We start from the raw sequence: 27,886 nt of genomic DNA on the forward strand, positions 1-27,886 counted from the left end.
GAGTCAAAAAGATGATCTTTAATTTCCCCAATTATAAAACTTCTTATTATGATGTAAGCAATTGAAAGGGGAGAAAATGAGGGATGTAGACAGTCTATCTTAGGATCTACGGAAAACATTGTGGACCCAATGCTTAATCACGATCTTGCCCTCATCAAATTTAGGATCATTATGACGAACAATAGCGCATGCATGTGTGCTTGGAGTGTCTTTAATGTAGATAGGATACTTTTCCCAGTTGATATGGTTTAGCGATTTGATGATATCGATCTGTGTCTGTGACAAATCTAAAATTATATTACCAATGAGCTCCTCATAATGATAGCCATGCTTAGCAATCATTTGATCAAAAGATATATTTTCTAATTCACGAATTGTAACCGCAAGAGAATCATCACTAATTTTTCCAGATGTTGATGCAGCTTCCTCTAGGAACCCAGCATGTGTTCTCTTCCTTTCAATAGCATCATAGATACTTTCCATCAAAGTATCGGCTTGGTCATTCAAGGACCCTTCAACTCCGAGGTAGTTGTTGAATTCTTGTGGCATATTACTCACTGAGCGGATTGACGAAGATCCACTAATAGTTGGATTCAAGGAATAAAAATCATCATCATTGTCAGTATCATAACTGTCTGCTGTTGTACATTCATCTGATTCTATCATGGGAGATGGAGATATATCAAAGTAATCATGCATTATTTGATGAGAGTATCTCTTGAAGAATCTCGTAACTCTGATAGCAGATATTGTCATTTCCGTACATGATTGGATGATTTTCCAAAGAAGAAATAAAGGCGCAATAATCAAAAGATTCAGCATAACCATCAACCATTTGCCTATTTTGATGAACCAATAATTTAAGAAATAAAATTCTTCACCAGCCAGCTGTTTTCTCTCATCTGTGTCCTTGCTACGAACTGAGATTTTCTTTATAACATTTTCATCGTTATTATCTTCCTCAGGAACCTTTGAAATAACGATTGGATTATTACGATTTACCACAATTTCTTCATAGCCTTTGATATACTTGAACACGTTGATGCCATTATATTCATTGATATTGAAAAAAGGGTCATTCAATGATATTCCTGAAGTCCACCAAGCCGTTCTCTTATCATTAATAATATTTGCATACAAACTTTTATATTTGAAGCTGCTCAGACCTTTATAAAATATTGAACTTTGCAAACTCATCACATATATTAAAGGCAAACTCTCATTCGTACCAGTGCTGTTGCCCTTTGCTATGTTGTTTCCCACCGAATCCTTTAGAAACATTTGCTTACCACTACTGCCAAGTAACAATGGTACAATTGAATTGAACAGCTTGACGGCATAATTGTTCCCAGGGGCTAGCACACCTACATGTGGGGTACAAAATGTCGTAAAGTTTAACAATTCAATTTCTCTCTTCTTGAAAAACTGCGACTTATACAAAAGACCAACTGCGTATCGTGCTATTAATCCGCCAAGTGAATAACCCACGATAGAAAACTTTGTGATCTTATCGCCATTGTTATTCCCTGAGCTCTCGAACTCTTCTATCTGCTCAGATATATCCTTTGCTACTCTGAAACCACAGATATCTATGCCGTCATAGGTTTTATATCCTTCATTTAAGGTGGTTTTGTGCACAATTAGCTGTGTTTCGTCTGCGTCAAGAATCTCTGCAACCTCTTCCAGTGCACTGTGTATGTAATCAAAGTGAGAAACGTTTCCCCATAGCCCGTGAATGAGGACTACCAAATGATAATTTGCCATGAGACAGTATAGCCAAAATAGAAAGGATTAATTGGTAGTACAATCAAGCTATTTGTTATATGCAATTTGCAAGAAGCTACTTTTCTTTATGCTAAGCTGTTTCAGGGAGGCGTTGGACTAATCCTTATCTTTCAGGGTCTTTCATATTCGAAACGTTAATGCGCGTCTAACGGAAGGGTATTGCATATGAAAAAAATACAGTCCAAGTAATAGGAACAAATGACAGATAAAACTAAATTCAGATAATTACTTCAGGGTGCATGTAATGTGCTAGCCATTAGGAAGTGAAGAAATATTCTCACTTTTGCAGCATACTTTTTTTTGTCCCCTTTCTAAAGAGGTTGAATGTGCATCAGTGCAGTCTAGGTATTTCCATCAAGGTATGCAGCCACAAAACCATACATATACAATTCGTAGAGAGCGCTGGTCCCCTTTGTGTCTCATAGAAACTGTGCTGTGAATACGTATCATGGTTTACGCGACCTGTTGTGGGAGGCTCCGTCCTGGATCGTGTTAGCTGTTGATAAAGTAACTCTGGGTGATATCAAGAAACGCTAGTTCGACATATGATCCAATCACTTTCTGACTCAATAATGAGGTAAAAAGTCGTTTTTATGCCCAGTCAGCTCTCAAGTCTCTAAGACGAGTTGTAACGAAAGGGCAGACGCCTCTCTCCCACAGAGGCGTCAATGATGGCTTGCTCATTGCTGTTCCAATAAAAGAGATCTCTGGATAGCCTGCTCTTGCACTTGAAGTATAAATAATGGGTGACTATGTACAACTGCACAATGAGTTAGGTGACCACATACATGTCGTTCAATGCACCAAACGCCAGTCTCTCCAAGATCCCTATATCGCTGCTGCACTCATGCGGTCAATTGAAGATTGACCTGTGAAAAGAAATTATTCCAACCAGACGAGATTTAACACACCCGCAAGTTTGATTTCAAATGTTTTGAAATTTCTCTTAATGAACATGTGGATTTATATTGGGGCCTTACTGCAAATAGAAAACAATATCCGCGAAGTGCTGCACGATAATCCACAGAATTTCAATACAGCAAATTTCTTGAATTTTTTAGACATTTCTTGAGTGAATGGTTCTTTCTGAACTTAATTGGTACTGCAAAAAGGCCAAATTTGCTTTTCAAGGAGGAGCTGTACATAGAAAGTTACACTAAATGGACGTTGTAACTATTGCTACATACCGGTACATAAGGGAAAGCAGGACTTAATCCAACCTAGAAACCAGGGCGAACTTGACTGCTTATTGTGAGTTTCGCCGTTGTGAGCCACTGCGAGATATTCGTCAGGAACAGGGTTCTGGTAGTATTGTTGATAAATCTCCTGTTCGTTTCGGTAAATAGTTTCTCTTTCCTCTTTTGAAGTCTCTGAGAATGCCAGGTGTGCAGGGACTCCATATGGTGTTCTTGAATTAGACACATTGTTCATCGCCCTATTGGTTCTGATGTTCTCATCCTCACCAAAATTGAACGAGAAGTCATCCTCCTCGTCTTCGCCCCTGTTATCACCTGCCCCCGCACGGTCGTTACTCTTAGGCCGCATAGCAATGCGTTGCCTCCACCACCGATTGATAGAATTATATGCTGCAACCGATTCAGTAGGCGCCTGACGTGAAGAATCCGAGCCACCAATGTCGCCCACGGGAATTTTGGCCGTCGGCAGCTGAAACGGATGCATTCCATCAACAGCCATCGTCGCACCTTGGTGCGACGATACAGGTGGTTTCCATCTCATTAGTGTGTCCTCCATTCTTTGTAAAAACATGTCTCCCACGGGCTTCTTACGCTCCTCCTGTTTTGCCTTAACCAGCTCTCGGACGGTAATAATGTTATCAGGTGCTGTGGGCATTCTTTTCTTTGACAGCTCAAGCACTGGAGCCTCGGCATCTCTCACTGTGCACTCAATTTCATCATTCATTTTCTCGAATACCCAGAATGTCAGTCAAGTGTCTTTGTAGCACACCAAATCGATAAGCTGTTATCAACGAATACTGTCTTATTTTGTGACACTTGGTGCAAAACGCGTCACAGTCGTACAGATTTTGACATACCGTATATCATGATATATCTCCAGCTGGTTACCCAGCTTCTGACTTTAGGAGTTTGACGAAAAATTATCGCCAATGGTCTGCAATTGAAAAAGGGTATCTCGGGGAGCTTGTTTAGGTGGATTGTTGATCTGGAACATTATGGAGAAGAACGAGTGTTCTAATTGCTTGATTGTTGAAGATTTTGAATTTTGAACTGCTTGAGAAACTTAGAATCTGCTATTAAAAAAGAAGTGCGTTTCACTCGGTTTGGGGTGTTTTTTGTTTGCAAATATAAGTTTAGTCATACGGTGCAGTTTTCTCTGGTAACTCTTTGTTTTGAACTCAGTTACAATTGATAATTCGAGTCCTTTGTTTGTTTATTTGTTTGTGATTTTTTATTTGATATTTTGATAATTACACTGGTGTTTGAATATAGCCAGACGCAAGTTGTGTGAGAAGAAGGTTAGCCAGTAAGAAATAGTTATGGATATGGATCTCGACGTTCCTATGCATGACGCTATTGAAGAACAGCTGTCTCCTACAATCGATGAGGATAAGAACGGTGGTGAGAGAGACGATGCTGGTGGTAATCAGTTGACAACCATCAATACCACAAACCCTAATGGTGATGATGAAGATGATGATGTCGATTTGAATGTTGGTGGCGGATCTGGGATTGCAGATCATAAATCTGCTAAACCTTTGGAACTGAATTCATCTAACATCAATCAATTGGATCAATGGATCGAATATTTATCCAAGTGTCAAATTCTTTCGGAGGATGATGTTGCCAAGTTGTGTAAGATGGCTGTGGACGTTTTGCAGTTTGAAGAAAATGTTAAACCAATAAATGTTCCGGTGACAATATGCGGTGATGTTCACGGGCAATTTCATGATTTGATAGAGCTGTTCAAGATAGGTGGTCCATGTCCTGACACAAATTATCTGTTTATGGGTGATTACGTAGATAGAGGTTATTATTCCGTGGAAACTGTTTCATATTTAGTCGCAATGAAGGTAAGATATCCACATAGAATTACTATACTGAGAGGAAATCATGAATCAAGGCAGATTACCCAGGTTTATGGATTTTATGATGAATGTTTAAGAAAATATGGTAGTGCAGCAGTTTGGAAAATGTTCACAGACTTATTTGATTATTTCCCAATAACAGCATTAGTAGATAATAAAATTTTTTGCTTACATGGAGGTTTATCACCAATGATTGAGACCGTTGACCAAGTTAGAGAATTGAATAGAATACAAGAAGTACCACACGAAGGTCCAATGTGTGATCTATTATGGTCAGATCCAGACGATCGAGGCGGTTGGGGTATTAGTCCCAGAGGTGCAGGTTTCACTTTTGGTCAAGATATCAGTGAACAATTTAATCATACAAATGACCTATCGTTGATTGCGAGAGCTCATCAGCTGGTCATGGAAGGTTATGCTTGGTCTCATCAACAAAATGTTGTCACAATCTTCAGTGCTCCAAACTACTGCTATAGATGTGGTAACCAAGCTGCCATAATGGAAGTGGATGAAAACCATAGTAGACAATTCTTGCAATATGATCCCTCAGTGAGACCCGGCGAACCAGCGGTCAGCAGGAAAACTCCGGATTATTTCTTATGAGTTTGTACCTTTTTTGCCTTTGTATCTTATATTTCTCCTCATACCGCATAATATATTTCATATCCAATTTTTTATTAGATATATACAAATACAAAGAGATAAGAATTTCATCATTCGGCAATATTCAATACTTTGATTGGAGTGATTCGACCTCCCACTTCTTGATGCGGTCCTGCGCGATATCGCATAATTCGTTCATGGCAACCCTGGCTTCTTCGAACCAAGTGTTCCCAGATCCAACTCTTTCTTCCATAAGCTTGATTATTTCAGGCCTTTTTCTACCGTTAACAAATACAATAAACTTCAACCCAGGATAAACTTTTTCGTATTCCTCATTCAATTCCTTCAACCGTGCTTGAATTTCTGCTGAATCACGGTTTTTTTGTAGATTTTTCTGCTCATTTTGAGAATGAATTGACAAATTTTTATTTTCACCTAGTCTTGGATGTGAGGATATTATATCACATATATTACCCATATCTTTTGAAGTAGGACCAACACGTTCTGTGTCATTTACCAATTGTAATAAATGGGATCGAATCAGTTCAACAAACTCCTCATAAGTTCTAACAGCAGCCCTCGCCTGATCCATGAATACCTCACTACGTGCAGTGAACTTCAAAATTGCGTCACTCGGTTCGTACAGGTTATTGATCACTTCCACTTGATCTCGTAAGTTTTTCTCACTGAGAAATTCATCAAGAACTGCAAGTTTCATCACAAAAAATTCTCCAAAATCTTTCAGTGATTATTACTCAGTCAAACATCCATCATTAGCACAGGTGATCAGCACCAGCTTTATATAATAAGTGACTTTCCTATGTTATCGTCATTAACCTCGAGCGCTTTTCACCGAAGGATACCGTTGAAAGGGATACGGACTTTCTGAAAATTCCAACAATAAAGGAAACTTGATTCACCATAAACTGCTGCGGCAGTGCAAGTTTACTCAATGGCCACAAGTTTTGAGGTGGCAGTTCTTTACTGATTACCGGTCGGGAGCAGAGTAGAAATGACAGAGGAAGCTGGCAATTTTAGTCAATTGGAGGAGGAGCAACCCAACGACAATTACAAAGTCGCGGCTAAGAAGACGGTCGACGAGTACAAGAATTTGGACGCGGAGGATGAGTCACTAGCCAAGTGGAAGGAATCTTTAGGCTTGCGATCAGACGTATTACCTCTGGAGTTTCCTGGTGACAAAAGACGGGTCGTTGTGCAAAAGATACAGCTGTTGGTGGATACTGAACCGGAACCAATTAGTTTTGACTTAACTAACGAAACAACTATCAAAGAACTAGCCTCGAAACGTCATAAGGTGAAAGAAAAATCAACTTACAAATTGCGCATTACTTTTAAAGTGCAACATGAAATTATTACTGGCTTAAGGTATGTCCAGTACATTAAAAAGGCTGGCATTGCAGTTGATAAGATCGATGACCACCTGGGCTCCTATGCGCCAAGCACAAAATCCAAACCCTTTTATGAGGTTGAACTTCCAGAAAGTGAAGCTCCTAGCGGGTTTATTGCCAGGGGTAATTATAGCGCTGTGTCCAAGTTCATCGATGATGACAAGACTACCCATCTTACATTGAATTGGGGTGTCGAAATTACAAAGAGATGATACTCTGGAGGATTAGATATACCGCGTGTTTCCTTTTACCCTTTTAATTTTTTATTTCTATGATCCCGTCCCTAAATAACTATATATGCATAAACATTTTTGTTCACAGTTTCTAGAGAGAAAGTTCTTTCAGTTCATTTGATACTGTACTTACGTCTGTCTGATGTGGTGGAGAATTCTCTTCAATTTCCACCGCTGATGAGACAGCTAGATTAGTGAATGATTCTCTACTTTTCAAACTTGAAACGCTAGACCTCGATGTATTTGCCGGTTTGAAATGTGAAACTAAATCGGGATGACTTGTAGCGTTAAGATCATTTGGCGAATAAGGTGGCATGCACATTCCATAATGCATTGGAGCAGTTGGGTATCCTGTGGATTGGTTATAGGGAAATGGCATTTGATTTGGGCTTAAATATGTCATATATGCCGGTGGAAAGGTCTGTTTTGAATTTATCTGAGCACTGGGCCCTGGTGGATAGATTGGCATCGGTATTGGGTACATGCCGGGATTTGCGTTAGCCATTGGTGGTGGTGGATACATCATATAGGGTTGCGCAATCATATAGGGGGGGATACCGCTATTCTTCGAAGGTTTCACATGGTAGCCGAAAGATGACCTTCTTCCACTGCCGTGATTATTCCTATTATCGTAGTTATTATTTGACCTCTTTCTTCTATTGTATCGCAATTGTGGAGGTGGCTGATTCTCGATGTGGTTTAATCTATATCTTGAAGTCTCAAATTGATGCGGTTGTGGTGAGTTGCTATCTGGATTGCCATCTAATGAATCAGTGTGTTCATTGCCCTTCGGTGTATCGAATATTTCATGTTTTCTTTGTTCATACTCCCATTCTCTTTCGATCCTTTTTTGCTCGAGGGTTGCTTCTGATAGAGATGAATCTTCCTGAGTAAGCTCGTCAGTTTGCTCCTCTGGACTACTATCCGTAAGCAACTTTTTAATATCATCTGCCCTTTCACGTCTTCTCAAAATCTTATATTTTTTACTATTTTTATTCTTGCCCTCCTCGTTTGAAAGATCTTCATAAGACGTGGAGTCCTGATTAGAAGGCGGTCTGAATTGTATCTCACCTGATACTAGGGGAGGCAATTCTGTAAGAGCGGCTTTCTCATTGATTTGACAAACCCATGCCCTTTGAATACGATGACACAATTATCATGAGACCTAGCTAAAGCGTGCTTCACATTATGATATTCAGCAATTTGATGGGATAACAACCTGAAATAAGAGTTCATTGGAGCTAGCTCACAGGAATCTGCATTTGAATCAATAAATGATAGTATTGAATTTTCTAATGCTATAACGAATTGACGATCATTAGGTTTGTGAAACAACGCAGTGAGCATTGCTGCAGTGAGACCATACCCATTTTGATCGGGCTCTTCACCGCCTGCATCCTAAAATAAAATGCCCGTAAGAACACACAGGCAATAGAATTGTTAGTAAAAAGGGATGCATAATCATACAAGCGAAAGAATGTGGAATTCGACAATTATCGAAGCTTCAATAGCCATCACTATCCCACACGCAATGAGTAAATTCCTTTATCATACTAATTTTAGCGTCATTATAATTGATGAGCAACTTTTTTAAAACTGTGATTGAACCGATGCAAATCTATAATTTCTGGCATACAGTAACTGAGCACTCAACTATCTGTCTCTCCTATTGGCACTCCTCAACAGCACTCAATATATCGTTAGATCCTTCCGCGGTACAATCACAGGGCAAAAGTTTGCCAGTAGTTATCGGACTCCTCAAAACCTTGATTGGCTTCTTGATTTATTAGGTGATCCTCTATATACTATTTTATTCTCTGCCTCTATCAAATATACTCTCAAGCTGTCGCACTTCCGACGGAGGATCTTTTCTCCTGGCGGTATCAGTTCGAAATTTGGGGGTGGCAATAGGATTTGAAGACTTGAAGCATTGAAGAATACTAGCGTGTTCAGGTAAGTCTAGTTGTCTTTCAAGGTATACTTGAGGAGTATAAATCTGGCTGTACCAATTAGCCGACTTCTTATAACCGTTTTCTGTTTCTCCATAACATTTTTGGATAGCATACGGACAATCGACAGATGCCACTAATCGAGCAAATCTTTTGTGTCACTACCGGCCAATCTGGAGGCGAGGGCTACGATGTGGTTCACTCCGAGGAACTCGATAAAGATGTACTGAGCGTAGAGGATGTGGACACTTTGCTACTGTGCCAATTAACTGAAAATGAGAATCTGACAGAACCATTTGCTTATCTAAATGCGTGCTTCAAAAGATGCCAGCAACAGAAGAGAGTTAATAAAGGACAACTCTCAGATTCTCTACAAGCTACGTTCCAAGAGGTTGACAGGTTAGTGATTGGGTATGGGCTGGTTGCGTTTCAAATAGAAAACTTCTGCATACATGGTAATATAATCAATTATATTAGGCAAATAGTAAAAAATGTGGACATTTACTCGGATTTCATATCACAGTTGATTCAACGAGCCAATCTGGAAGGAACCTTGCCTGATTTCGTGGAAAGTTTCTTCCCAAATCTAGTGAAATATCTCACGAAGGAATTACAGTATTTTGATTTGAATGATTCGCAGACATACAACGCGGTTTTGACGATTTATGAGATTTTCTTATCATATAAATGTGTGGCATCGACTTTCACCAAAATTTCTTCTTTTTTTGCCAAGTTCGATTGTAAACCAAGTGAATTTGAAAAGACCACACTTTTGGGTCCAATTTTAACATTATCCCCACTTAATCCAAATGTTGCTCTTCGAAACTATGGTGAAAATTTAGAGCGTACTCCGCAACAAAAGAAAGTCATTCATGAATCCCTACAGGCTGAACATAAGGTCATTGTGGACAGATTGTTTTTCATTGTGGACAGGCTTCTACGAGGATCTCTTGAATCGCGCAATGATTTATTGAGCTATTTTGCTCAAATTGTTAACAAAAACCACCTAAGAAGGGGTGATCACGCCAATCAGAGTAAATTGGCATCAAATGCATTTATGACAAATATTTCAGTCATATTGATCAAATTTTCCCAGCCTTTTTTGGACGTTTCTTACAAGAAACTTGATAAGATTGATGTAAATTATTTTAATAATCTAAATTTTTTCATTGATTTATCAGGGGAAACAAGAATTAACTCTGATTTTGAAGAGGCGGATGAGTTCTACGATAAAAACAGAAAAAGTGACGATTGTAAACCCAATTTTATTTCGGATTGTTTTTTTTTATCATTTACATACTTGCATTATGGTATTGGCGGTACTTTGCTATACGATGAAAAGATCACTCCTCAAATCAAAAGGATCAAACAAGAAATTGACAGAATCAAAGGTATATCGCAATCACAAGAACTGTTCGCATCATTTGCTTCAATGCGAATTCAACAGATGGAAAAATCTTTAAAAATAACTCAAGGTATTAAAGATGCAATTCAAGGATTTTTTTCAAATAAATCCTTGCAGTTGGAAGTATTTGATTTTATTTGTGGGGCTTCAACATTTCTGATCAGAGTGATCGATCCTGAACACCAATACCCATTCCAGCCTATTAATTTACCATTGATACCAGATCAAGTTGGTGTGGAAAACGTTGATAATGCTGATTATTTGAGAGCGCATGCTCCTATTCCGTTCAAATATTATCCAGAGTATATCGTAGAGGGACCAGTCAACTATTCGGTGTACATTTCTCAATATACTTCATCGCCTGTGTTCAGAAACCCACGGTTACAGTCTTTTGTTGAATTTTCAACTATGATTTTACGTTGTCCTGAATTGGTCTCTAATCCGCATTTAAAAGGTAAACTGGTTCAGTTGATGAGTATTGGTGCCATGCCTTTAGCTGATGACTCTCCGGGCTTCATGATGGATATTTTTGAGAATAATGAATTGGTAAGAAATAATTTACTGTATGCATTCTTGGATTTTTATGTGATTGTGGAAAAAACGGGTTCATCCTCACAATTTTATGATAAATTCAATAGCAGATATAGCATTTCAATCGTTTTGGAACAGCTATATCATAGAATACCTCTTTATCGTGAGCAGCTGGTTTGGCAATCAAAAAATAATTCAGATTTTTTTGTTCGATTCGTTGCACGTATGCTAAATGATTTGACATTTTTGCTTGATGAAGGTTTAAGCAATTTGGCAGAAGTTCATAATATTCAAATTGAGTTAGAGAATAGATCTCGAGGTCTAACTCAGGTTAGAGAAGAAGATGAGAAAGAATTACGTTCGAAATTGGCATCCGCAGAAAGACAAGCAAAATCTTCTATAGGGTTAGCTGATAAATCCATTACACTATTTGAACTATACACGAGGGATATACCTGGGGCATTCGTAACACCAGAAATTGTTGATAGATTAGCCGGTATGCTAGATCATAATTTAGAATCACTAGTTGGTAAAAAATGTGGTGAATTGAAAGTAAGAGATCCTCAACAATATTCGTTCAACCCAAAAGAGTTACTGAGATCTCTGACTACTGTTTATATCCATTTGTCAGATGAGCATGAATTTATCGCGGCCGTTGCACGAGATGGGAGATCATTTAGAAAAGAGTTGTTTGAACGTGCAGTTCATATATTAGCAAGAAAGACTGGATTGGTGTCGGATGTGTTCTGTCACAAGTTATTGAAATTTGCAGAAAATGCAGAACAGGAAAGACTATTAGAAGAGGAGGAAGATTCCAGCTATGGAGATGTTCCTGAAGAATTTCTGGATCCATTAATGTATACCATAATGAAAGATCCTGTGACGTTGCCTACATCTAAAGTTAACATTGATAGAAGTACAATAAAGGCACATTTGTTAAGTGATTCCACAGATCCTTTTAATAGAATGCCTTTAAAATTGGAGCAAGTCATTCCCAATGAGACGCTAAAGCAAAGGATAATAGATTATAAAAGAGAAAAGAAAACTGCCAAATAGATAATTTTTATACGAAACAATACGGACTATAAGTTATCATTATCAAATTGTTTCGTATTCTCCTCTTAGTTTTTTACGAAAAATTTGTTGATCAGTTAGTTTTAAAACTAAAAATACAAAAGATTATATACCAGAATTAAGCTTTGATAGCATATTTTCTTTGTGGAAAAGCAATTTGCTTCTTTCTTTGCTTTTCAGTGATTCTTGTGGCTTCAAATTTGGTCAAAGCTCTTCTCAAAGCTCTGGTCTTCTTAGCTCTCAAGTCCTTTGGTTGATATTTCTTACCTTGGTATAATTGTCTGACAGCTTCTCTTTGTTGTTGGGTCAAGACAGTCAAGACACGGGCAATGTCCTTTCTGACGGTTTTAATCTTTGGCAAAGATGGTTTAGACAATTTTTGAACTTTAAGTTCAGCCAATTCCTTTTTCAAGTCAACCAATTGGTTTTCCAATTGCTCCTTGGATTTGGTTCTTAGTTCGTAAGCTTTGACACCGGCCTGTAATTAAATAAGATTGCATGTTAGTATAAGCTGTTCTCAAGTTTTCGTACTTCAGTCGTTCAACAATCGTTCAACAGCACAGTTTCGACTATTCCGTGAAAAGAATCAAGCGTCTCACCCACAGAGTACGACTACAACTCGGTCTCCACTTCAATCAGACCACCGAATTCATCTTGGATACCCTCCCGTGGTCTTCTCCTGGTATGCCTTCTTCTGATGCCTCATACTATATCGCTCGGTGTGTCATATCGTTACATCATATCGTTGTATCGTATTTCAACGTTCAAAATCCCATTCGCTTCCAACTGGCTCATTTCTTGGTGTCCTCGATCCTAACCACGTTGCTTACGCTGTCTACGCCGTCCGTACTGTCCACAATGTTCACGCTGCTCCTCCTATATGTGCTTTCTCAACATACCATTTCGATTAATCTGTCTTACTTTACCTTATCTTTGAGGTGACAGACACAACACTGGACTTCAAATTATATTTCAATAATACTACCAATCACCAACAATTACACGCATTCACTATCCTCAGCAGCCCCCATCCCATCGTTCTTGGTTGGAAAATTGGCATGTCGCTGCAGTCGTGCACTGAGATCCTAACCGATCCTCTGTCTGTGAAGCTTTGCGACATTTCGCCCTGCCATGCAGAAAGATGGAAAAAAAGAATTTTTCATTTTTTTAAAACGCATTGAGGCAGCCTTGGAGTGGTGTTTGGGTGGTATGAAATATCCAAAAAACAGACAATATATAGCGCGGTGTATGGATGCATGTGAGGCAGTCACATCTTTTGCCATTTGTCTATTCTTTCAAGTTTTGATGCCAACCGAATTGTGCCAATGAATCTTTTCAGGAGAACTGGGCCATGTTCGATCGTACCTGGAAACTGCGGTGCTGGGAGACTACACCGATACGTTACAATTCTGTCGCAAGTTCAGCAACATAGCGCATCGCAGTGTGCTGCCTTTCTACTGTACGTCACCCGGACAAGCTGTAGCACCGTACTAGGCAGTGTAAGTCGTTTCTGTAGTTATACATTGTTGATATTGTTCTTTTACTGATACTGACACTGTATGATACTATAAGACAAAATAATATAATAAAGATGATACTTGAAATCACTGTATATTTAAAATTTTTACCGAATCGCTGACTCGTCAAGTTTTTCCTCTCACTCTCTTTTTCTTCCTTCTTTCTCCAGTCTTCTGCATATGGCTTTTGCACCACGGTGGGAAAAGATTAGAGAATCTAAGATTGATTCTTCAAATTATTGCTTAACCATTCTAAACCTTCATACAAACCTTCACCAGAAGTTGCACATGTAGCTTGGATAAACCATGGACGGTTTCTGATCGAATGTAAACCTAGTTTTTCGGTGATCTCAGCAGCTGACATTGCTTCCGGCAAATCCAATTTATTGGCAAAGACTAACCAAACAGCGTTTCTCAATTCATCTTCATTCAACATTCTTTGCATAACTTCTCTTGCTTCAGTGATACGCGATCTATCGTTGGAATCGACCACAAAAATAACACCTTCGGTGTTTCTGTAATAATGTCTCCACAATGATCTGATTCTGGTTTGTCCACCCACATCCCAGACTGTGAAGGAAATGTTTTTGTATTGAACAGTCTCTACATTGAACCCAATGGTTGGAATTGTAGTAATGACCTCACCCAGTTTCAACTTGTACAAAACAGTAGTCTTACCAGCACCATCAAGACCAACCATAAGGATACGCATCTCCTTGTTACCAAAAAGGTTGCTAAACAACTTCGACGCAAATAGACCCATTTTTTCTCTTTTTAAACCGTTCTTTTACAATGATAACAACTAAACAAAAAAAGATCTAGCCAGCTAATGTTCTTTCTCTATAACTATGATGCGCGGGCGTGTTAGTAGGTGAATGTATCGAAAAAATCCAGCAAGATAAATTGTGATGGGATATGACAAGAGATGCCACTTCCTTACAGGCCAGCTTGGCTCCTTGTTGCTTTCCACAACCACAACAAAGACCACCACCACTCCTATTTCCCAGAACCTCGCTCGCTGTCAACATGGAAAAAAAACCGTGTTTGAAATTTTTCGTTGCTAACGATGCTGAGGGGGGGGAGTTCTCATCAGGTGGCAAAAAGAACCAGCGGTTAGCCTGCTCCAGCAGCACGGACAGCCCTGATAGAACACTGAGCTGGTCACGATTGTGTGCGCCATGCTGCGTTGATTGTCCAATGCCATATGTGGTCCCAATAATCGGGAAAACACTGAAAATCCAGTGCTCCCCTCATTTTCACTTTCAATCTTGAGGTGCGTTCCCGTAGAATCAATCAGGGAAACGGATCAGATAACTTACTATTAGTAGAAACGTTAGAAACTGTCGACAATCGCGTCCTAGGTACACCGTGATAGTTGTATGGTCTTGAAACACTCTTCTACACTGATAAACAAACACTTATCACTGTTGTGTGCGAAAGAGAGGAAAAGATCCAACGACGAAACTGATTCGATTCGATCCGAAAAGGCGATTACGGTCGTTTTCAACGACGCGTTTTTCATTTTTCACTTTTTCACTTTTTCACCTGGAATTATTTTACCGAGCACTTGCGAGCCCTTATTACAAGACGAGGGCTCGCTGTGACAGTTAAGTGAGTCTTGAAATGGGTGATGGGCCCGCCGTAAGAGCCTCTTGGGGGATATCGAATTCGCAATGTCACTCTTATAATGCTCGTTACGCAGTCCGTAACGGGCCTGACGTGTTGTTTGTAGCGTGCTTGGAGCAGGTGAGCTCTTTTACAGCGCAGAGTGGCTCAAAAGATGAGCCTCTTGCTGTTCTTCCGCAGCACACAACAGCAAGACGTTCATGGCACATGGGCTCGGAACTGTGAAATTGCTTGAATGCCTATTAGATGGTGTAACTAAATATTACGTGTATAGCAAACTCTACTTAAGCTTGAGTGATTTTAAGTCCGTGGACGGTATTGCCTTGAGCGGCTATATGCGATGAGGAAGCTGGGTCGGTTCAGAAACGGGATTGTTAGAGGGACCTATTTTCCCACATTGATTTTGCAGGTGGCGTATTTCTGTAGCCCTCTTATAAAGACGGAGTAGATGACATCGTGGTTGTCCTCCTCCCAATGGAGCTCTGTGAGTCGTATATGCCAGGGTGGAAACCCTTGCAAATCCAGGCACGGACCGAAATACAGCAGCAAGTCTGGCTCGGGCCCTACCAGATGGACCAGCTCTTTGTCGACGAGACTCATAGTGATATCGCCAAGTTTTAGCTCTTTGGAAGCGCAAAGATCCGCCATTGTGCGCGTTAAATCAACAATGGTCTCCCTTCCATCCCTGTTGGAAAGCAGCGAAATTTCTATGGCCACTTTATGATTTTCGGTGGAACTCGAATCTTTATCATTGAAATAGATTTTGTTTAGATGCGGAATTCGAACAGCATACTTTGGAATGTGGGATGTTCCAAAATACTTGCTCAACTTGTTGCGAATGTCCTTCCGGAAATCCTGCACGTTCTTTTTCAAGACACCATCATAATCGTACAATACTAAATGCTTTATTCCCGCGCTTACAGTCCAACACACGATCTCGCTGCCGTCATTCATTAGCCCCTGGGAGCCACCGCCAACGTGACTCTCTGATTTCATTTCGAGTATTGCAGCAAGCCGCTTTGGTATCTTCTCTAATTTGGTTACGTCTTGTCTAATCAACTGTGGAGTATTCGACGGATTGTAGATGATGTTGAGCATTCTTATTTTCATTTTATTCCACTCATACTGGCAATATCTATAGCATCCATAGACCAAATAGAGGGTGACCAGTAGTACCTTATAGATAGAGTATTGAATTTTACTCTTTTGCTTTTTCCAAAATGTCTTATTCTCTTCATTTCCCAAGGATTCACCAGCGTCAGATTTGCCAGAAAATAGCGAGCCTATTAAAGCTTGTAAGGCTTTAAGCTTGGAATATTTCCCTTCAGTACCATTCATGACACTGGCCTCAGGTGGTGCAGTTCTTCGCATCGCGCCCTTTGATTCAAATGTTCCCATCTCTGCGTGCGAGCGTACTCACTCCTTGACAAGCTCTGTTCTACAGAATTGCGTCGGTCTTAACGTCCCGACTTCAGCTGAATATAAATGTTTGGTCCACTCGCTTGGTTTTATTCTTTACAGCCTTGTTTCATGAAGTGCTAGTGCCTCATTTACGGTACCCGCCAATATTGAAACAAGACACACATAGGAAAACTCGTTGCTAATGATTGAATACATGCAATTATCAGTTCGTAGTTCTCAGGTACAAACTATTAGCATCATATTAATTATTCATTATATAATGGCTATTTTGTATTCAGGCACTGTGAGAGTCTGAAAGATTAAATTATTTAAGATTACTTGAGTTCGTTCGACTGTCCATCAAATGGGCCATGTACTCGTTTATACTGGCCCTATGTTTAGCATCTCCAGCACCTCTATGCGAAAAGGTCCTGCCTTCTGCATCTCCTTCAAAATTATCTTCATCACTTGAATCACTTGGAATTGATGGGGGTCCCCTTGTATACGTATTGAGCTCCAGCCCATTGCCAAGGTCAACACAGTTCGGAGTAAATTCATCATACCCCGTCTCTGAACAGGTTGCCTGTTGATTACCGCTGAGTCCTTGAGTCCGTCCATCTGCTGTATTATCATTTTCAATACTATTGCTGTTGTTGTTATCATTATTTTTATTATCATTATCATTATCGTCGCTAGTTTCATAACTAGTATTCATGCTAGTAGCATTGTTGCTTCTACTGTCTACTTTTTGTTTTTCAGAAGAAAAATTTGTTTGGGCCCCATCAAAGTGAAGATTACTTACTGTAACGTTGGTGACACTTTGGTTGGTAGTTGTCGTCATCTGTACATCATCACTGTGTTCAGTTTCTATCTTATCCGCCGTGTTCAAGAATTTATTTATAGACTGCTGCCTGATTCTCTTATTCCATTCACCAGACTGCATACTATTAGGTGACCTGTTGTACAGTTCATCAATCTCTTCCAACGTTAGTCCTCTTGTCTCATATATCGTGAAATACACCACAGCAACACCAAGTGCATTCAAGCTACCCCAAATAAAAAAAATTTTGGTTCCTATTGATGAAGTATGAGAGCCTGTATCAACAATGTAAGGCGTGATCAACGCACAGATGAAGTTAATTAACCAATTTGAAGCAGCGCATATTGCTGTACACTTTGATCTGATCCCCAATGGATATAGTTCAGCTGATATGACCCACACTACTCCTCCCCAGGTCGCGGAGAAAGAAGCAATAAACAGGCATATAAATGCTATCATAACTTTATTGGCTATCACGGAGTTTGTTGAGCAACCAACAATGGCGATGATAAAATTAGATGCGGTCATTAGAATTCCCCCGATGAGAAGTACTTTACGCCTACCTATAGTTTCCACGAGAAATAAGCCGGGAATATTAAAAGCAACATTCACCGCATAAGTGATAAAGGAAACCATGTAGCTGTTCGTTACACCAGTTCGGCTGAAAAAATTGACACCATAGTAAAAAATGAAATTGATGCCAGAAAACTGCTGACACGCTTGAATTGCAATGCCAGAAAGCATTCGTAAAGTTTGCTTCGTTCTGCTTGGACTTGACCGGAAGCAATCTAATAGATTTGAGGAACCAAATGAGGCCTCGTAATCATACGTAGCCTTGATTTCTACCAGTTCTTCTAACAATCCAGCGTCCGTTATAGGCACTCCTCTCAAAAAGGACAGCGATTCAGCAGCCTTATCTAACTGGTCTTTTAAAACATAAAAACGTGGACTTTCTGGTAAGAAAAACATTCCTATTGCCAAAACTGCGGCCCAAACATATTGCAGACCTATAGGGATCCTATATGAAGATGCAGAATTTCTATTGTGTGTTCCCTGGGATACGGCACTGGATACTAGCAGTCCCCATGTTATTGCCCACTGATAAGTAGAAATAATTGCTCCTCTCAATAGTTTATGCGAGGCTTCACCTTGATAAAGTGGAACGACGGCCGATATTAAACCAATACCAATTCCAGATACTACCCTACCTGCAATTAAAAGGCCCACATTATTGGCTGCTACTTGTAAAGAGTTTCCGATGCAGAATATAATAGTAGTGCTAAACATAATAGTAATTTTTCTGCCATAAGAATCAGAAAGTAAGGGTGCTGATAAAGCACCGAAAAAAGTTCCCAGTGACAAAAAGGAAACTAAAATTGACATTTCTTTAGCAGTGAACTCAACCCTATTTGGAGCCAAATTTGACTTGACATATTTCATATCTGTGATGCTATTGATTAAGCCCGTATCGTAACCGAATAAAAAACCTCCCACGGCGACGAAAACACCTACAAATATAGTCATCGCATTCGATTGCGGCAATGGTGGTTTCGAGAATACCAAAGACTCATTATCCATATCTGATAGTTCATATGTTTCTGAATGATTATAGTTCGCTACTGATACATTCTCAGATTCTGTCATGGTGTCTTCGTTATGGGAGTGAGTGCTATTCGCCTCCGTTGCATTAGAACTACCCGGAGATGAAGGTCGCAGTGAAGTCCGTTTGGCAAGTTTATTAATTGCCCTTCTCAAAGACCCCTTTCTTGATGTGTGTAGCACTTTCTCGACACAATTTATTGTCTTGGCCATTTTGTATGTATTTTAGATTTTAAAGATTTTTCCAGGTTTCATAACACAGACGCAAATTAAGATAGATCAACAGTGAATGAATTGTCACTAATACTGCTCACTAGTGGCTAATAAAAGGATGTGTGATCTGAGGAGTAAGCTGTCTTACTTTATGGAGTTGTTAACTCTATTACACTCGCTACCACCCACTTTTTTGTCTTATTTCATCCCGCATACAAGAAGGGAAGAAATGAAAACTAAAATAACGGCTGATTCTTTTTGAAATGAACATGACAAAAAGAATCTTCAATAAACAACTGAAATGGATATGATGAACCTATAATGTTTTTTGAAGGGAACAGTGCATCGTAGGACTATCCTGCTTCACAATTGAAAAATAGTATTGGCAACAGGAAACAATCTTTGAGCCTATATACCAAAATGCCTCTGTGGACGCCTTTTCAGTTTACATGTCAATGTTCTCCAGCTATATGCAAGAGCCTGCCAACGTATAGTTCAAGGGCTTCCATCGAGTTATTTTTTGTCCTATACTTCTACTGTTTCTCATTTCCGACCCAGCAGCATAATTAATGTAATCATCGCGGTAATTGATTGTATTCTTCCATATCACCGCATCAATTTCTCTTCAATGGCACTGCTTAGATAGTTATATGCATGACAGCCTCGAGAGCTTATATTGGAAGCAATTCCGCATTTTGAGGTATCTTAGATCCAAGCTTCGCTAGATAGCCTAGAGTTCAAATAATAAACCTGATAAAAAATTTAGGAAGTCAGATAAAATAATAATCAGTTATTCTTTGTAAGTTTACTTCAAGTGGGGGCAAATTGATTAACAATCCTGTCAATATATGGTTATACGGAGCCAACGCATCACAATTTAATTGTAGTATTTCTGTTTGCCTGAATTAAGTTACAAAATTCTAAATTTATTTAAGGCGTGCTATTCAAGTTGATGTTGCCTCGGCAATACCTATCAGCCTTTTTACGCCGGTGAGCCAATTGCCAGCTTCTTGGGCGTAATTTGTGGCGATATCGACATGGACTTGCATGGCCTCCGAGTACTTGTTGTCTTTTAGCAGCTCAACTATGCGTTTCAGTTTCTCAATTGTAGGCTGAGTTAACAAGTCTTGTCTTTCTAAATGGTGAAACAAAATGTTCAATCTTTTGTTACAGTCCTTCAATTGTTTTGTATACTCTTTCGGAATTAAAGGTGTTACACGGGCCAGCTCCTCTTTTAAAAAGTCAACGATAGGTTGCTGATCCTCGGGAACGCCTGAGCGTGAACTTGCAGATTTCGAAACCTGTGGATCAGTGCTCGAGGTTAATTTTGCAGCAGTTGCTACTGGAGAAGTCAAGGAAGTTGCTAAAGACACATTATTATTGCCATTTGATTGCGTTGACGCCATAGAGCCATCAGGAGACTTTTGCACGGATTCTAATAAGGTGCTTGCGTTTTGAACACTCGTTATATTGTGATTTTTCTTTTTCACATTAGTAGGTGGAGGCCTGGAAGCTGCGACGGGTGGTGCCGAAGCAGATCCATTTGTGAAAGAGCTCATAGGAGATGACATTTGGCCAGCTACAATTGGTGGCTGCTGAGGAGGTGCATAAGGGCTACTTTGACGAGACGGTAAAGAAGCGGCGACCGGTGGAGCGTAAGCATTGGCGGGGGGTGCAGCTTTATTGCTCGTTACAGGAGGAGCGTAAGGGTTTGCATTAGCCATTGTACCATTGGGTTGAGGTGCTGGCTCGTAACTCATTGTTGGATTTGGTGCGATGGATGAGGCTACTGCAGGTTGAGGCGCATATGGGCTTGAAGCTGGAATTTTAGGAGAATTTGAGACCAAAGACGCGTTAGATGAAACAGAAGTCTTTCTACTGCCTTTTATAGGTGGTGGAAGTTGAGAAACCAGCGAAGGTAACCTGGACGACGACTTAGAGAGCGGTGGCGGAGGCACGGTCAATCCGCTTGCTGAAGTGCCACTGATTCCAGGCGTTGAAGTTTGCCTCGTAATACTTGCCGGAGCAATATTCCCGGCTTTGGCACGTTGTGGTCTTTCCTTGACGTCCAACGGTAAATCGTTCCAACCATCGTTGGCCTTCTTATTCAACGAAGGGGTTTGACCTGACGCTACGGAGCTTGGTGGTGCTATCCCAGATCCAGAAAACTGTTCGCTATAGTTTGGAGCGGATATAAAATTTGGCACCGGTTTGGAGCTCAAAGGAGCGAATGCGTTCATTCCGGTTAAAGTATACGCATTTGGCTGGACAGCTATAGGCTTAGGACCTGTGTTCAGCGATGGAGAAGTAACCGATGGAGCATATTTCGAAGCAATAGCATTTGGGACAACCGGAAATCCATGAACGTTCGGCTGAGGAGTAAAGCTATCTACAGGGGGAGCTGGTGAGACGCGATTTTGCTGAGTTACAAAAGGCGCTGCCTGAATTTGATTGCCATTTATGAATGAACCACCTGAAGGTCCCCCTGCTCTATATATACCTTGCTGCGCTGCCAAGGGTATTGAATTACTAGTGACTGCACCGTAAGCAGCCTTTGAGGTATGTGCCTTCGAAGTGCTCTTTTTTGCCTTACCTAGCGCCAAAAGGACACGCTCATTTTCCATTTTGACCTCATTGTTTGTTTCTGGAAGAGTTTCTAAAATAGCATGTGCCAGGTCGAAATTTCCACCTGCCGAGGCTAGATTGACATACTCCAAAAACTTTGAAATCAAATCTGCGTTTGTGATAACTTTGTTATCACCAACAAAGTTACTGAAAACAGTGAATCTTTCCACAAACTCAGAGAGACACTCTGAGTGTGCTTCATACAAGGAAGACTTTTCCTTTTGCAACTTCTGTTCTAACGAGTAGAATTCTTTCAGCCAGAGGGCGGCCACCTTATCCAAGGAGTCTGCCGCTAGATAAAGAACTAAGGCATCCTGTCTTTCCTCTGATTCGAGTAGTTTATCGGCCAACGCAGACAATTGTTTGTTCTTTTCCGTTATGTCTGTAGCGTAAAAGTTGTTAATGGCTCTGGCAGCATATTTCCACTGAGAAACATCCAGATTCTCTACCAAATCAATTGAATTTTTTTGTGAAATAGAATGCAGAAATCTTGACAAAGTTGAATCCTTGCCGTATTTCGAGAAATATGCATTTTTTACGGAGTCTTTCAGTGCCTTATCATTAGAATCCAAGGAAATGATCAGTGCCTCTAAAAGGCGATCAGCACCAAGCGAAGCTGCCACGGCAGCTTTGGGATTCCCAGATACTAAATACTTGGCTATTTCAATCTCCGACTCATTGGATAAGCTAAATTTTCCCGTGGGCTCAAACTTACCCTCGATGTTCGCAAAGAAATTTTCCCCATCATCTCGATCAGTCTCCGTATCAGATTCTTCTTCGTCAAAAGCAAAAGACTCCTTCAAAAATTCCGATTTGCCATCCATTGAGAGTTTTTCAAGTAAGTTCCAGTCCTCTTCATTAGTTTCATCAATTGTTTTAGCCAATCTTCTATTGATCAAGGGGTTGAAGTCGTGAGACTTAAGTGCTTCATCTAACAATGCATTGTCCTCAAGACCAGGAAGTTTTGGTTTGGTTATCGAGACCCCTAGTCCATTTGCAGTTATGCAAACAAGTTTTCCACCAAATGCCCAATGTGCAGCGGGTGACTTATTTTCGTACCAGGATGGAGCCTGCATACGTAACACAGTTGGCTTTACATCAGATTCTTCTTGGGACACATGATTCCAAAAGTCTGTCTCTGATTCCTGTTGCTTCGTGACAGATTGCTCTTGATCCAAGGTGGTTACTAGATTTTGTAACGTCTGAACCTGTATCTTATTGTCGAAAGAAGCAGAAGCGAATAAATCAGGTGCATCTGGAGCAAATTTCGTCTTGAAACACCAATTTCCACGAGTTGGGTATTGAGTCAGTTCTTCGCCCGATTCCGGATTCCACAAAACAATGGTATTATCGCGGCCACTTGACAATAACAAGTTCTCATCTTCGCTACACCAATCCAGGGATAAGATTCCTTTGGAATGGCCTTTTGAAAGAGTTTGTAAAGGAGTATTTGCATTTCTCAAGTCCCAAACCAGGATCAAAGGGTCCGTATCACTTCCTGTGGCCGTAGCAACTCGGGTGGAGTTCTTTGGATGCCATTCAACAACGGAGAGTTGAGATTTTAAACCCGTTTCTGGAGAAGAATAGCTCAAATGAATAACCTCTTTCTTTGCTTTTAGATCCCATATAGAAGCATATGCAGATGATCCAGCAGATGCAAATACATGTGCCAAACACTGATTCCATGCCAATGATGTAATTTCATCGATGGAATTCATTGAAGACCCTGGTGTTAATGGTTTGTAATCCGGATTTTTCAAGCAAGTGTTCAAATCCCAAATAAAAATTTCACCCTGGGTCCCACTGGATGCCAGAATATTACATTGTTTTGCATTGAAACGCACCGTCTTCGCAGACTTGGAATGACTCCTGAATGACGCTTCGAATTTGAGAGAGTCCTTGGGGTTCGAGAAAAGTTCCACAGCACCGTTATCTAATGCACCGGCGAGAATCTTGTTGTCCTGAGACCAATCTAGATCATTGAACTTGGCGTCCACAGCAAGTGATGCATCTGGCTTTGATGCGTCTGCCGAGAGCAAAGACCAAAGTTCCAATGACGACTCACTTGAGAAATTTGCATCCACAGTCCCTGATGCAGTACCCGTCACCAAAGAAGGTATCTTTCCGTGGGACCAGGCAAACGTTGCAGTACGAGAATATTCAGCAAGCTTCACCATATTTGAATTGACGAACACTTGGCCCTATTCCCTATTATTACACAAGTTACCTGTGAGGTTTGCAGCTGCTAATACTTCGTGTAATCCCTTAAAGCTGTAGATCTATCCGCATTAAAACGTTGTTTTTTTTCATGTTGAATTGCGCTGTTCACTTTAGGCGTCAGATTTAAATTTTGGGTCGGGTAATATTAAGTATATCTATCAGTTTCAACGAAACTACTACTGACCCAGTATCGCATATCACAGCCTGTTGTGTCTGTAGGTTATATTTGCACCATCGGTCCTACACAATAATTTTATAGTCTGCCAAGATATATTCTCCGAAGGATTGCTCTGTTTCTTGAGTATTAATTGTTTTGAACTTGAAAAAAGGAAGAGAATACCTGCTCATTGATCAAGAACGGGGCAGTGATGCGGAATGATTGAGAGAGTGAATATTCTTTTTTGATTGAATTAGGGCAAGCAGCTCGATGTTAAAAAAACAGCCTTCTTGATAATATTGATTTTTTTTTTTTTTTTATATTTATTTGAGAGAATATAACTTTTAACTACAATTGAGTTAACAACGACAAGAAATGACAAAAAAATTCCACTTCGTAGCATACCTCCTTCAACGGTTATGAAGGTCAGCAGGATAGGATGTTCTGCAATGCAAAATGTAACTTCAACAAATCACTCCATGTTGACAGTTAATTATGTACCTTTTTAAGTGATCCATCACCTAATACGTCTATAAAGACCAAAATACTTGTTTTAAGATCCGCAGAGACACTAAGCAAATGACTGCAAGAACACGCTATTCTGATTGAATCTTGAAACGGTTTCCTATGACAATTAGTCGAAAGCAGAATTGCAAGCGATGACTGGAAATGATAATATAACGTCGAAATACCATAAACAAGCTTTAGAAGAGTACAAAGAGATTTCGCAAGAGGAGGATCCCGATGCATGGGACGAACGAATCTCAAACACAGGCTGTTATGTAGAGAACTTAGCATTACAGCTCTGCCATGCAGATACGGGCGACTGGAGACAATGCTTTCAAGAAATGTCACTTTTCAGAGAGTGCTGGAGCCAAAATGGGAATCGTGAGAGAATAGACACTGTTGACAGAGATAATTCTCAATCTTGAGACATAACTCAGTAATAATAGGAATCAAATAGCTTGTTTATCTCTTTATGCAACATTCATGTACATAACATACTAGCAAGGCCGACAACACGTGAATAACTTGTTTTTTTGTTAAATGCCTCCGTAGATGAGCGAAACAATTACTACATGGCTACAAATACTCGTAAGATGGCTACAGAGTCTCAGATATGTGTAAATCAATTTAGGGAGCCTTAGTTGGTTGTGGCATTGAATCATGAACATACACAAAAAAAAAATAAAGAAGTCGACCCTAAAAAGCCTTCATTCTGCTTTAAAAGGAATGTTGAAAGACGAGGAGGGCAAAAAATTAAATCAAGAAGACTTTGGTGCCAAAGGTGCCTCTGAAACAGTGCCTTTAGTTAATTCGACCAAGATGCAGGTACTACCAAAAGAAGGTGCGTTTCAAACAGTAGAGGATCAAGAGCATGAGAGAAAACACAATGGAATAATATATGTTATGTCCAGGGAGCTGCACCCAATACCAAAGCTGACTGACGAGCAGATCATGGCTCGTCACAAGAAAGCTGATGAAAGCATGAAGCAGGTTTGGTCTAACATCATTGCCAAATACGAGTCTTTGGACTGCCAAGGAGATGTAATCGATCTGCAAACGGGTGAAATTCTCGAGGATAACGGTCATTTGCGTAATATTTCATCAGAAAATCATAATCATCGCGAAGTCACTCAGTACAAAAGCATCCTTCAGGATATTTTGGTCACAAATGAATGTCCAGAAGACTCTTCAAGTCAGAGCATATGGCAAGACGGGGAAACAGACGACGAAGAGGATAATGCCGATTATGTTCAAGAAATGTCAGAGGGAGAGAGCACCGACAACGACAAATAGAAAATGATTGTGTTTATATTTCTTTTCATTATCAAAATACATGTCGCTTTTGAAAGTTCGATATTTTCTTCGAGCACTAGTTTGATTTTCTAGAAATTTCCGTGGGCGAGGGAAGTAAGAGTTATGAATCTCGAAATATAAAAGAAGGGAATTGTATTTTTATTGCATTTAGTGATTGTAAAGTAACGAAGTAAAGCAATATTTTCAAAATGAGTTCTACAGTGCTCAATCCTAAAGCATACTTTGACATCTCAATAGGAGGTGTTCGTAAAGGTCGTATCGCGTTTGAGCTGTTCAAAGACGTTGTTCCTAAGACTGCGGAAAACTTTTTAAAATTATGTGAAGGTGGATGTGGAAATACCAAATCAAACCCAAGTGTGGCCCTATCATACAAGGGCTCAATTTTTCATAGGGTTATCAAGGATTTCATGCTTCAATTTGGCGATTTTACCAATTTTGACGGTACAGGTGGCGAAAGTATATATGGTGAGAAATTTGAAGATGAAAATTTCACTTTGAAACACGACAGGCCCTTTCTTTTATCTATGGCAAATGCTGGCCCAAATACCAATGGATCACAAGCCTTCATTACCTGTGTTCCAACGCCTCACCTGGATGGAAAGCACGTTGTTTTTGGTGAAGTAATCCAAGGTAAAAGAATTGTTCGCCTAATCGAAAACCAACAAACAGATAAGGAGAATGATAAACCTTTAAGAGAAGTTAAAATCGATGATTGTGGGCTCTTACCTAATGATTATAAAGTTCCAGAGAATGCGGAAGAAACCCCGACAGATGCGTATGGCGATAATTACGAAGACTCATTAAAAGATGATTCTAAGGTTGATCAGAATGACGTTCAAAGTGTTCTTGGGGCGATAAATGAAGTCAAAGCGATCGGAACTGAGCAATTCAAGCGTGGAAATTACTCAGTTGCGGTAAATAAATATGAAAAGTGCGATAAATTCTTGAAGGAGTATTCACCAGCAGATTTATCAGAGGAAGCATTGGAAGAGATCAATCAATTAAAAGTATCCGTGCCACTAAATATTGCTCTTTCTGCCCTCAAAAGTAAGGATTATCAAAAAGTTCTTGTTGCAGGGTCAGAGGTTTTGTACGCCGAGGCCGCTGATTCAAAGGCTAAAGCCAAGGCCCTTTATCGTAGAGGCCTAGCTTATAATGCTTTGAACGATCCAGATATGGCAATGAATGACCTAGAAATGGCAACAACCTATCAGCAAAACGATTCAGGAATCCTGAAAGCAGTTGAAGAGGTCAAAGCCAAGAAAAAACAGCTCAACGCAAAGCAGAAAAAGTCTCTTTCGAAAATGTTCTCTTGAAAACAAATCAAACATCAGAGGTTTCTGGAGTTTATCTATGTTATATACTTTCATTCATTGCATCGCTATAATTAATACAATGATTGTTCAGGTCGTTACCCTGCTGTAGTTATAGATCGTCCATTACGAGGCGAAAATTTTTACCCCGGTGGCAAAAAGTCAAACAACGAACGAGAAAAAGTCACCTAAGGACAATGAATAATTCATTCTTAGGATTGATCGATTACTTTCGAAGATCGTCGTCTGCATTGATCGAGATCTGCTGGGGCCGTTCGATTTATTCCATCCACATACTAGGCTTTGCGGTACAAGAACACGGACTTGGTTGTTATTTTCTTTCATACACGACTCACGCTTCGCAGTACAATCCCTCAAGTAATAAGAAGACGGAGGAAGAATTCGACGTTTGATTAACTTATCGAGATTTTCACTTCAGTTTTAACACGAAGGTTTGAGACCTTATAAATTTGAAGCGTTTTTCATTGCATTTGATATTGACCTTCTGCAGCTATAGTGTT

At 39.9% G+C, this 27,886-nt stretch overlaps 16 protein-coding genes across 16 annotated transcripts; 6 read left to right on the forward strand and 10 right to left on the reverse strand.

Moving 5' to 3' along the window:
* Positions 1-99: 99 nt before the first annotated feature.
* On the reverse strand, positions 100-1,764 carry HG535_0E04670 (lipase ROG1 family protein; the record flags this gene model as incomplete). The annotated part of the gene is made up of 1 exon (XM_037289215.1): positions 100-1,764. The coding sequence occupies one exon, from the start codon at positions 1,762-1,764 to the stop codon at positions 100-102; it is 1,665 nt and encodes a 554-aa protein (XP_037145110.1).
* Positions 1,765-2,964: 1,200 nt separating this feature from the next.
* On the reverse strand, positions 2,965-3,705 carry HG535_0E04680 (uncharacterized protein; the record flags this gene model as incomplete). The annotated part of the gene is made up of 1 exon (XM_037289216.1): positions 2,965-3,705. One exon carries the CDS (start codon positions 3,703-3,705, stop codon positions 2,965-2,967), a length of 741 nt encoding a protein of 246 aa, XP_037145111.1.
* A 595-nt stretch (positions 3,706-4,300) lies between these two features.
* On the forward strand, positions 4,301-5,452 carry HG535_0E04690 (serine/threonine-protein phosphatase; the record flags this gene model as incomplete). The annotated part of the gene is made up of 1 exon (XM_037289217.1): positions 4,301-5,452. One exon carries the CDS (start codon positions 4,301-4,303, stop codon positions 5,450-5,452), a length of 1,152 nt encoding a protein of 383 aa, XP_037145112.1.
* A 124-nt stretch (positions 5,453-5,576) lies between these two features.
* On the reverse strand, positions 5,577-6,170 carry HG535_0E04700 (2-oxo-4-hydroxy-4-carboxy-5-ureidoimidazoline decarboxylase; the record flags this gene model as incomplete). Its single annotated transcript, XM_037289218.1, has 1 exon — positions 5,577-6,170. One exon carries the CDS (start codon positions 6,168-6,170, stop codon positions 5,577-5,579), a length of 594 nt encoding a protein of 197 aa, XP_037145113.1.
* Positions 6,171-6,464: 294 nt separating this feature from the next.
* Positions 6,465-7,073, forward strand: RDI1 (Rdi1p; the record flags this gene model as incomplete). The annotated part of the gene is made up of 1 exon (XM_037289219.1): positions 6,465-7,073. One exon carries the CDS (start codon positions 6,465-6,467, stop codon positions 7,071-7,073), a length of 609 nt encoding a protein of 202 aa, XP_037145114.1.
* A 112-nt stretch (positions 7,074-7,185) lies between these two features.
* Positions 7,186-7,638, reverse strand: HG535_0E04720 (uncharacterized protein; the record flags this gene model as incomplete). The annotated part of the gene is made up of 1 exon (XM_037289220.1): positions 7,186-7,638. The coding sequence occupies one exon, from the start codon at positions 7,636-7,638 to the stop codon at positions 7,186-7,188; it is 453 nt and encodes a 150-aa protein (XP_037145115.1).
* A 533-nt stretch (positions 7,639-8,171) lies between these two features.
* Positions 8,172-8,441, reverse strand: HG535_0E04730 (uncharacterized protein; the record flags this gene model as incomplete). The annotated part of the gene is made up of 1 exon (XM_037289221.1): positions 8,172-8,441. The coding sequence occupies one exon, from the start codon at positions 8,439-8,441 to the stop codon at positions 8,172-8,174; it is 270 nt and encodes an 89-aa protein (XP_037145116.1).
* A 732-nt stretch (positions 8,442-9,173) lies between these two features.
* Positions 9,174-12,035, forward strand: UFD2 (ubiquitin-ubiquitin ligase UFD2; the record flags this gene model as incomplete). The annotated part of the gene is made up of 1 exon (XM_037289222.1): positions 9,174-12,035. One exon carries the CDS (start codon positions 9,174-9,176, stop codon positions 12,033-12,035), a length of 2,862 nt encoding a protein of 953 aa, XP_037145117.1.
* A 136-nt stretch (positions 12,036-12,171) lies between these two features.
* On the reverse strand, positions 12,172-12,955 carry HG535_0E04750 (60S ribosomal protein uL29; the record flags this gene model as incomplete). The annotated part of the gene is made up of 2 exons (XM_037289223.1): positions 12,172-12,531; positions 12,953-12,955. 2 exons carry the CDS (start codon positions 12,953-12,955, stop codon positions 12,172-12,174), a joined length of 363 nt encoding a protein of 120 aa, XP_037145118.1.
* Positions 12,956-13,787: 832 nt separating this feature from the next.
* On the reverse strand, positions 13,788-14,333 carry HG535_0E04760 (uncharacterized protein; the record flags this gene model as incomplete). The annotated part of the gene is made up of 1 exon (XM_037289224.1): positions 13,788-14,333. The coding sequence occupies one exon, from the start codon at positions 14,331-14,333 to the stop codon at positions 13,788-13,790; it is 546 nt and encodes a 181-aa protein (XP_037145119.1).
* A 1,247-nt stretch (positions 14,334-15,580) lies between these two features.
* NUS1 (ditrans,polycis-polyprenyl diphosphate synthase) lies at positions 15,581-16,594 on the reverse strand (the record flags this gene model as incomplete). Its single annotated transcript, XM_037289225.1, has 1 exon — positions 15,581-16,594. One exon carries the CDS (start codon positions 16,592-16,594, stop codon positions 15,581-15,583), a length of 1,014 nt encoding a protein of 337 aa, XP_037145120.1.
* Positions 16,595-16,922: 328 nt separating this feature from the next.
* HG535_0E04780 (sugar porter family MFS transporter) lies at positions 16,923-19,229 on the reverse strand (the record flags this gene model as incomplete). The annotated part of the gene is made up of 1 exon (XM_037289226.1): positions 16,923-19,229. One exon carries the CDS (start codon positions 19,227-19,229, stop codon positions 16,923-16,925), a length of 2,307 nt encoding a protein of 768 aa, XP_037145121.1.
* Positions 19,230-20,173: 944 nt separating this feature from the next.
* SEC31 (Sec31p) lies at positions 20,174-24,031 on the reverse strand (the record flags this gene model as incomplete). The annotated part of the gene is made up of 1 exon (XM_037289227.1): positions 20,174-24,031. One exon carries the CDS (start codon positions 24,029-24,031, stop codon positions 20,174-20,176), a length of 3,858 nt encoding a protein of 1,285 aa, XP_037145122.1.
* An 859-nt stretch (positions 24,032-24,890) lies between these two features.
* COA4 (Coa4p) lies at positions 24,891-25,163 on the forward strand (the record flags this gene model as incomplete). Its single annotated transcript, XM_037289228.1, has 1 exon — positions 24,891-25,163. One exon carries the CDS (start codon positions 24,891-24,893, stop codon positions 25,161-25,163), a length of 273 nt encoding a protein of 90 aa, XP_037145123.1.
* Positions 25,164-25,398: 235 nt separating this feature from the next.
* On the forward strand, positions 25,399-26,031 carry SCM3 (Scm3p; the record flags this gene model as incomplete). Its single annotated transcript, XM_037289229.1, has 1 exon — positions 25,399-26,031. The coding sequence occupies one exon, from the start codon at positions 25,399-25,401 to the stop codon at positions 26,029-26,031; it is 633 nt and encodes a 210-aa protein (XP_037145124.1).
* A 209-nt stretch (positions 26,032-26,240) lies between these two features.
* CPR6 (peptidylprolyl isomerase CPR6) lies at positions 26,241-27,368 on the forward strand (the record flags this gene model as incomplete). The annotated part of the gene is made up of 1 exon (XM_037289230.1): positions 26,241-27,368. The coding sequence occupies one exon, from the start codon at positions 26,241-26,243 to the stop codon at positions 27,366-27,368; it is 1,128 nt and encodes a 375-aa protein (XP_037145125.1).
* Positions 27,369-27,886: the final 518 nt, after the last annotated feature.

Source organism: Zygotorulaspora mrakii, chromosome 5, assembly GCF_013402915.1.
Source record: "Zygotorulaspora mrakii chromosome 5, complete sequence".
In the NCBI taxonomy this organism is placed as follows: Eukaryota; Fungi; Ascomycota; class Saccharomycetes; order Saccharomycetales; family Saccharomycetaceae; genus Zygotorulaspora; species Zygotorulaspora mrakii.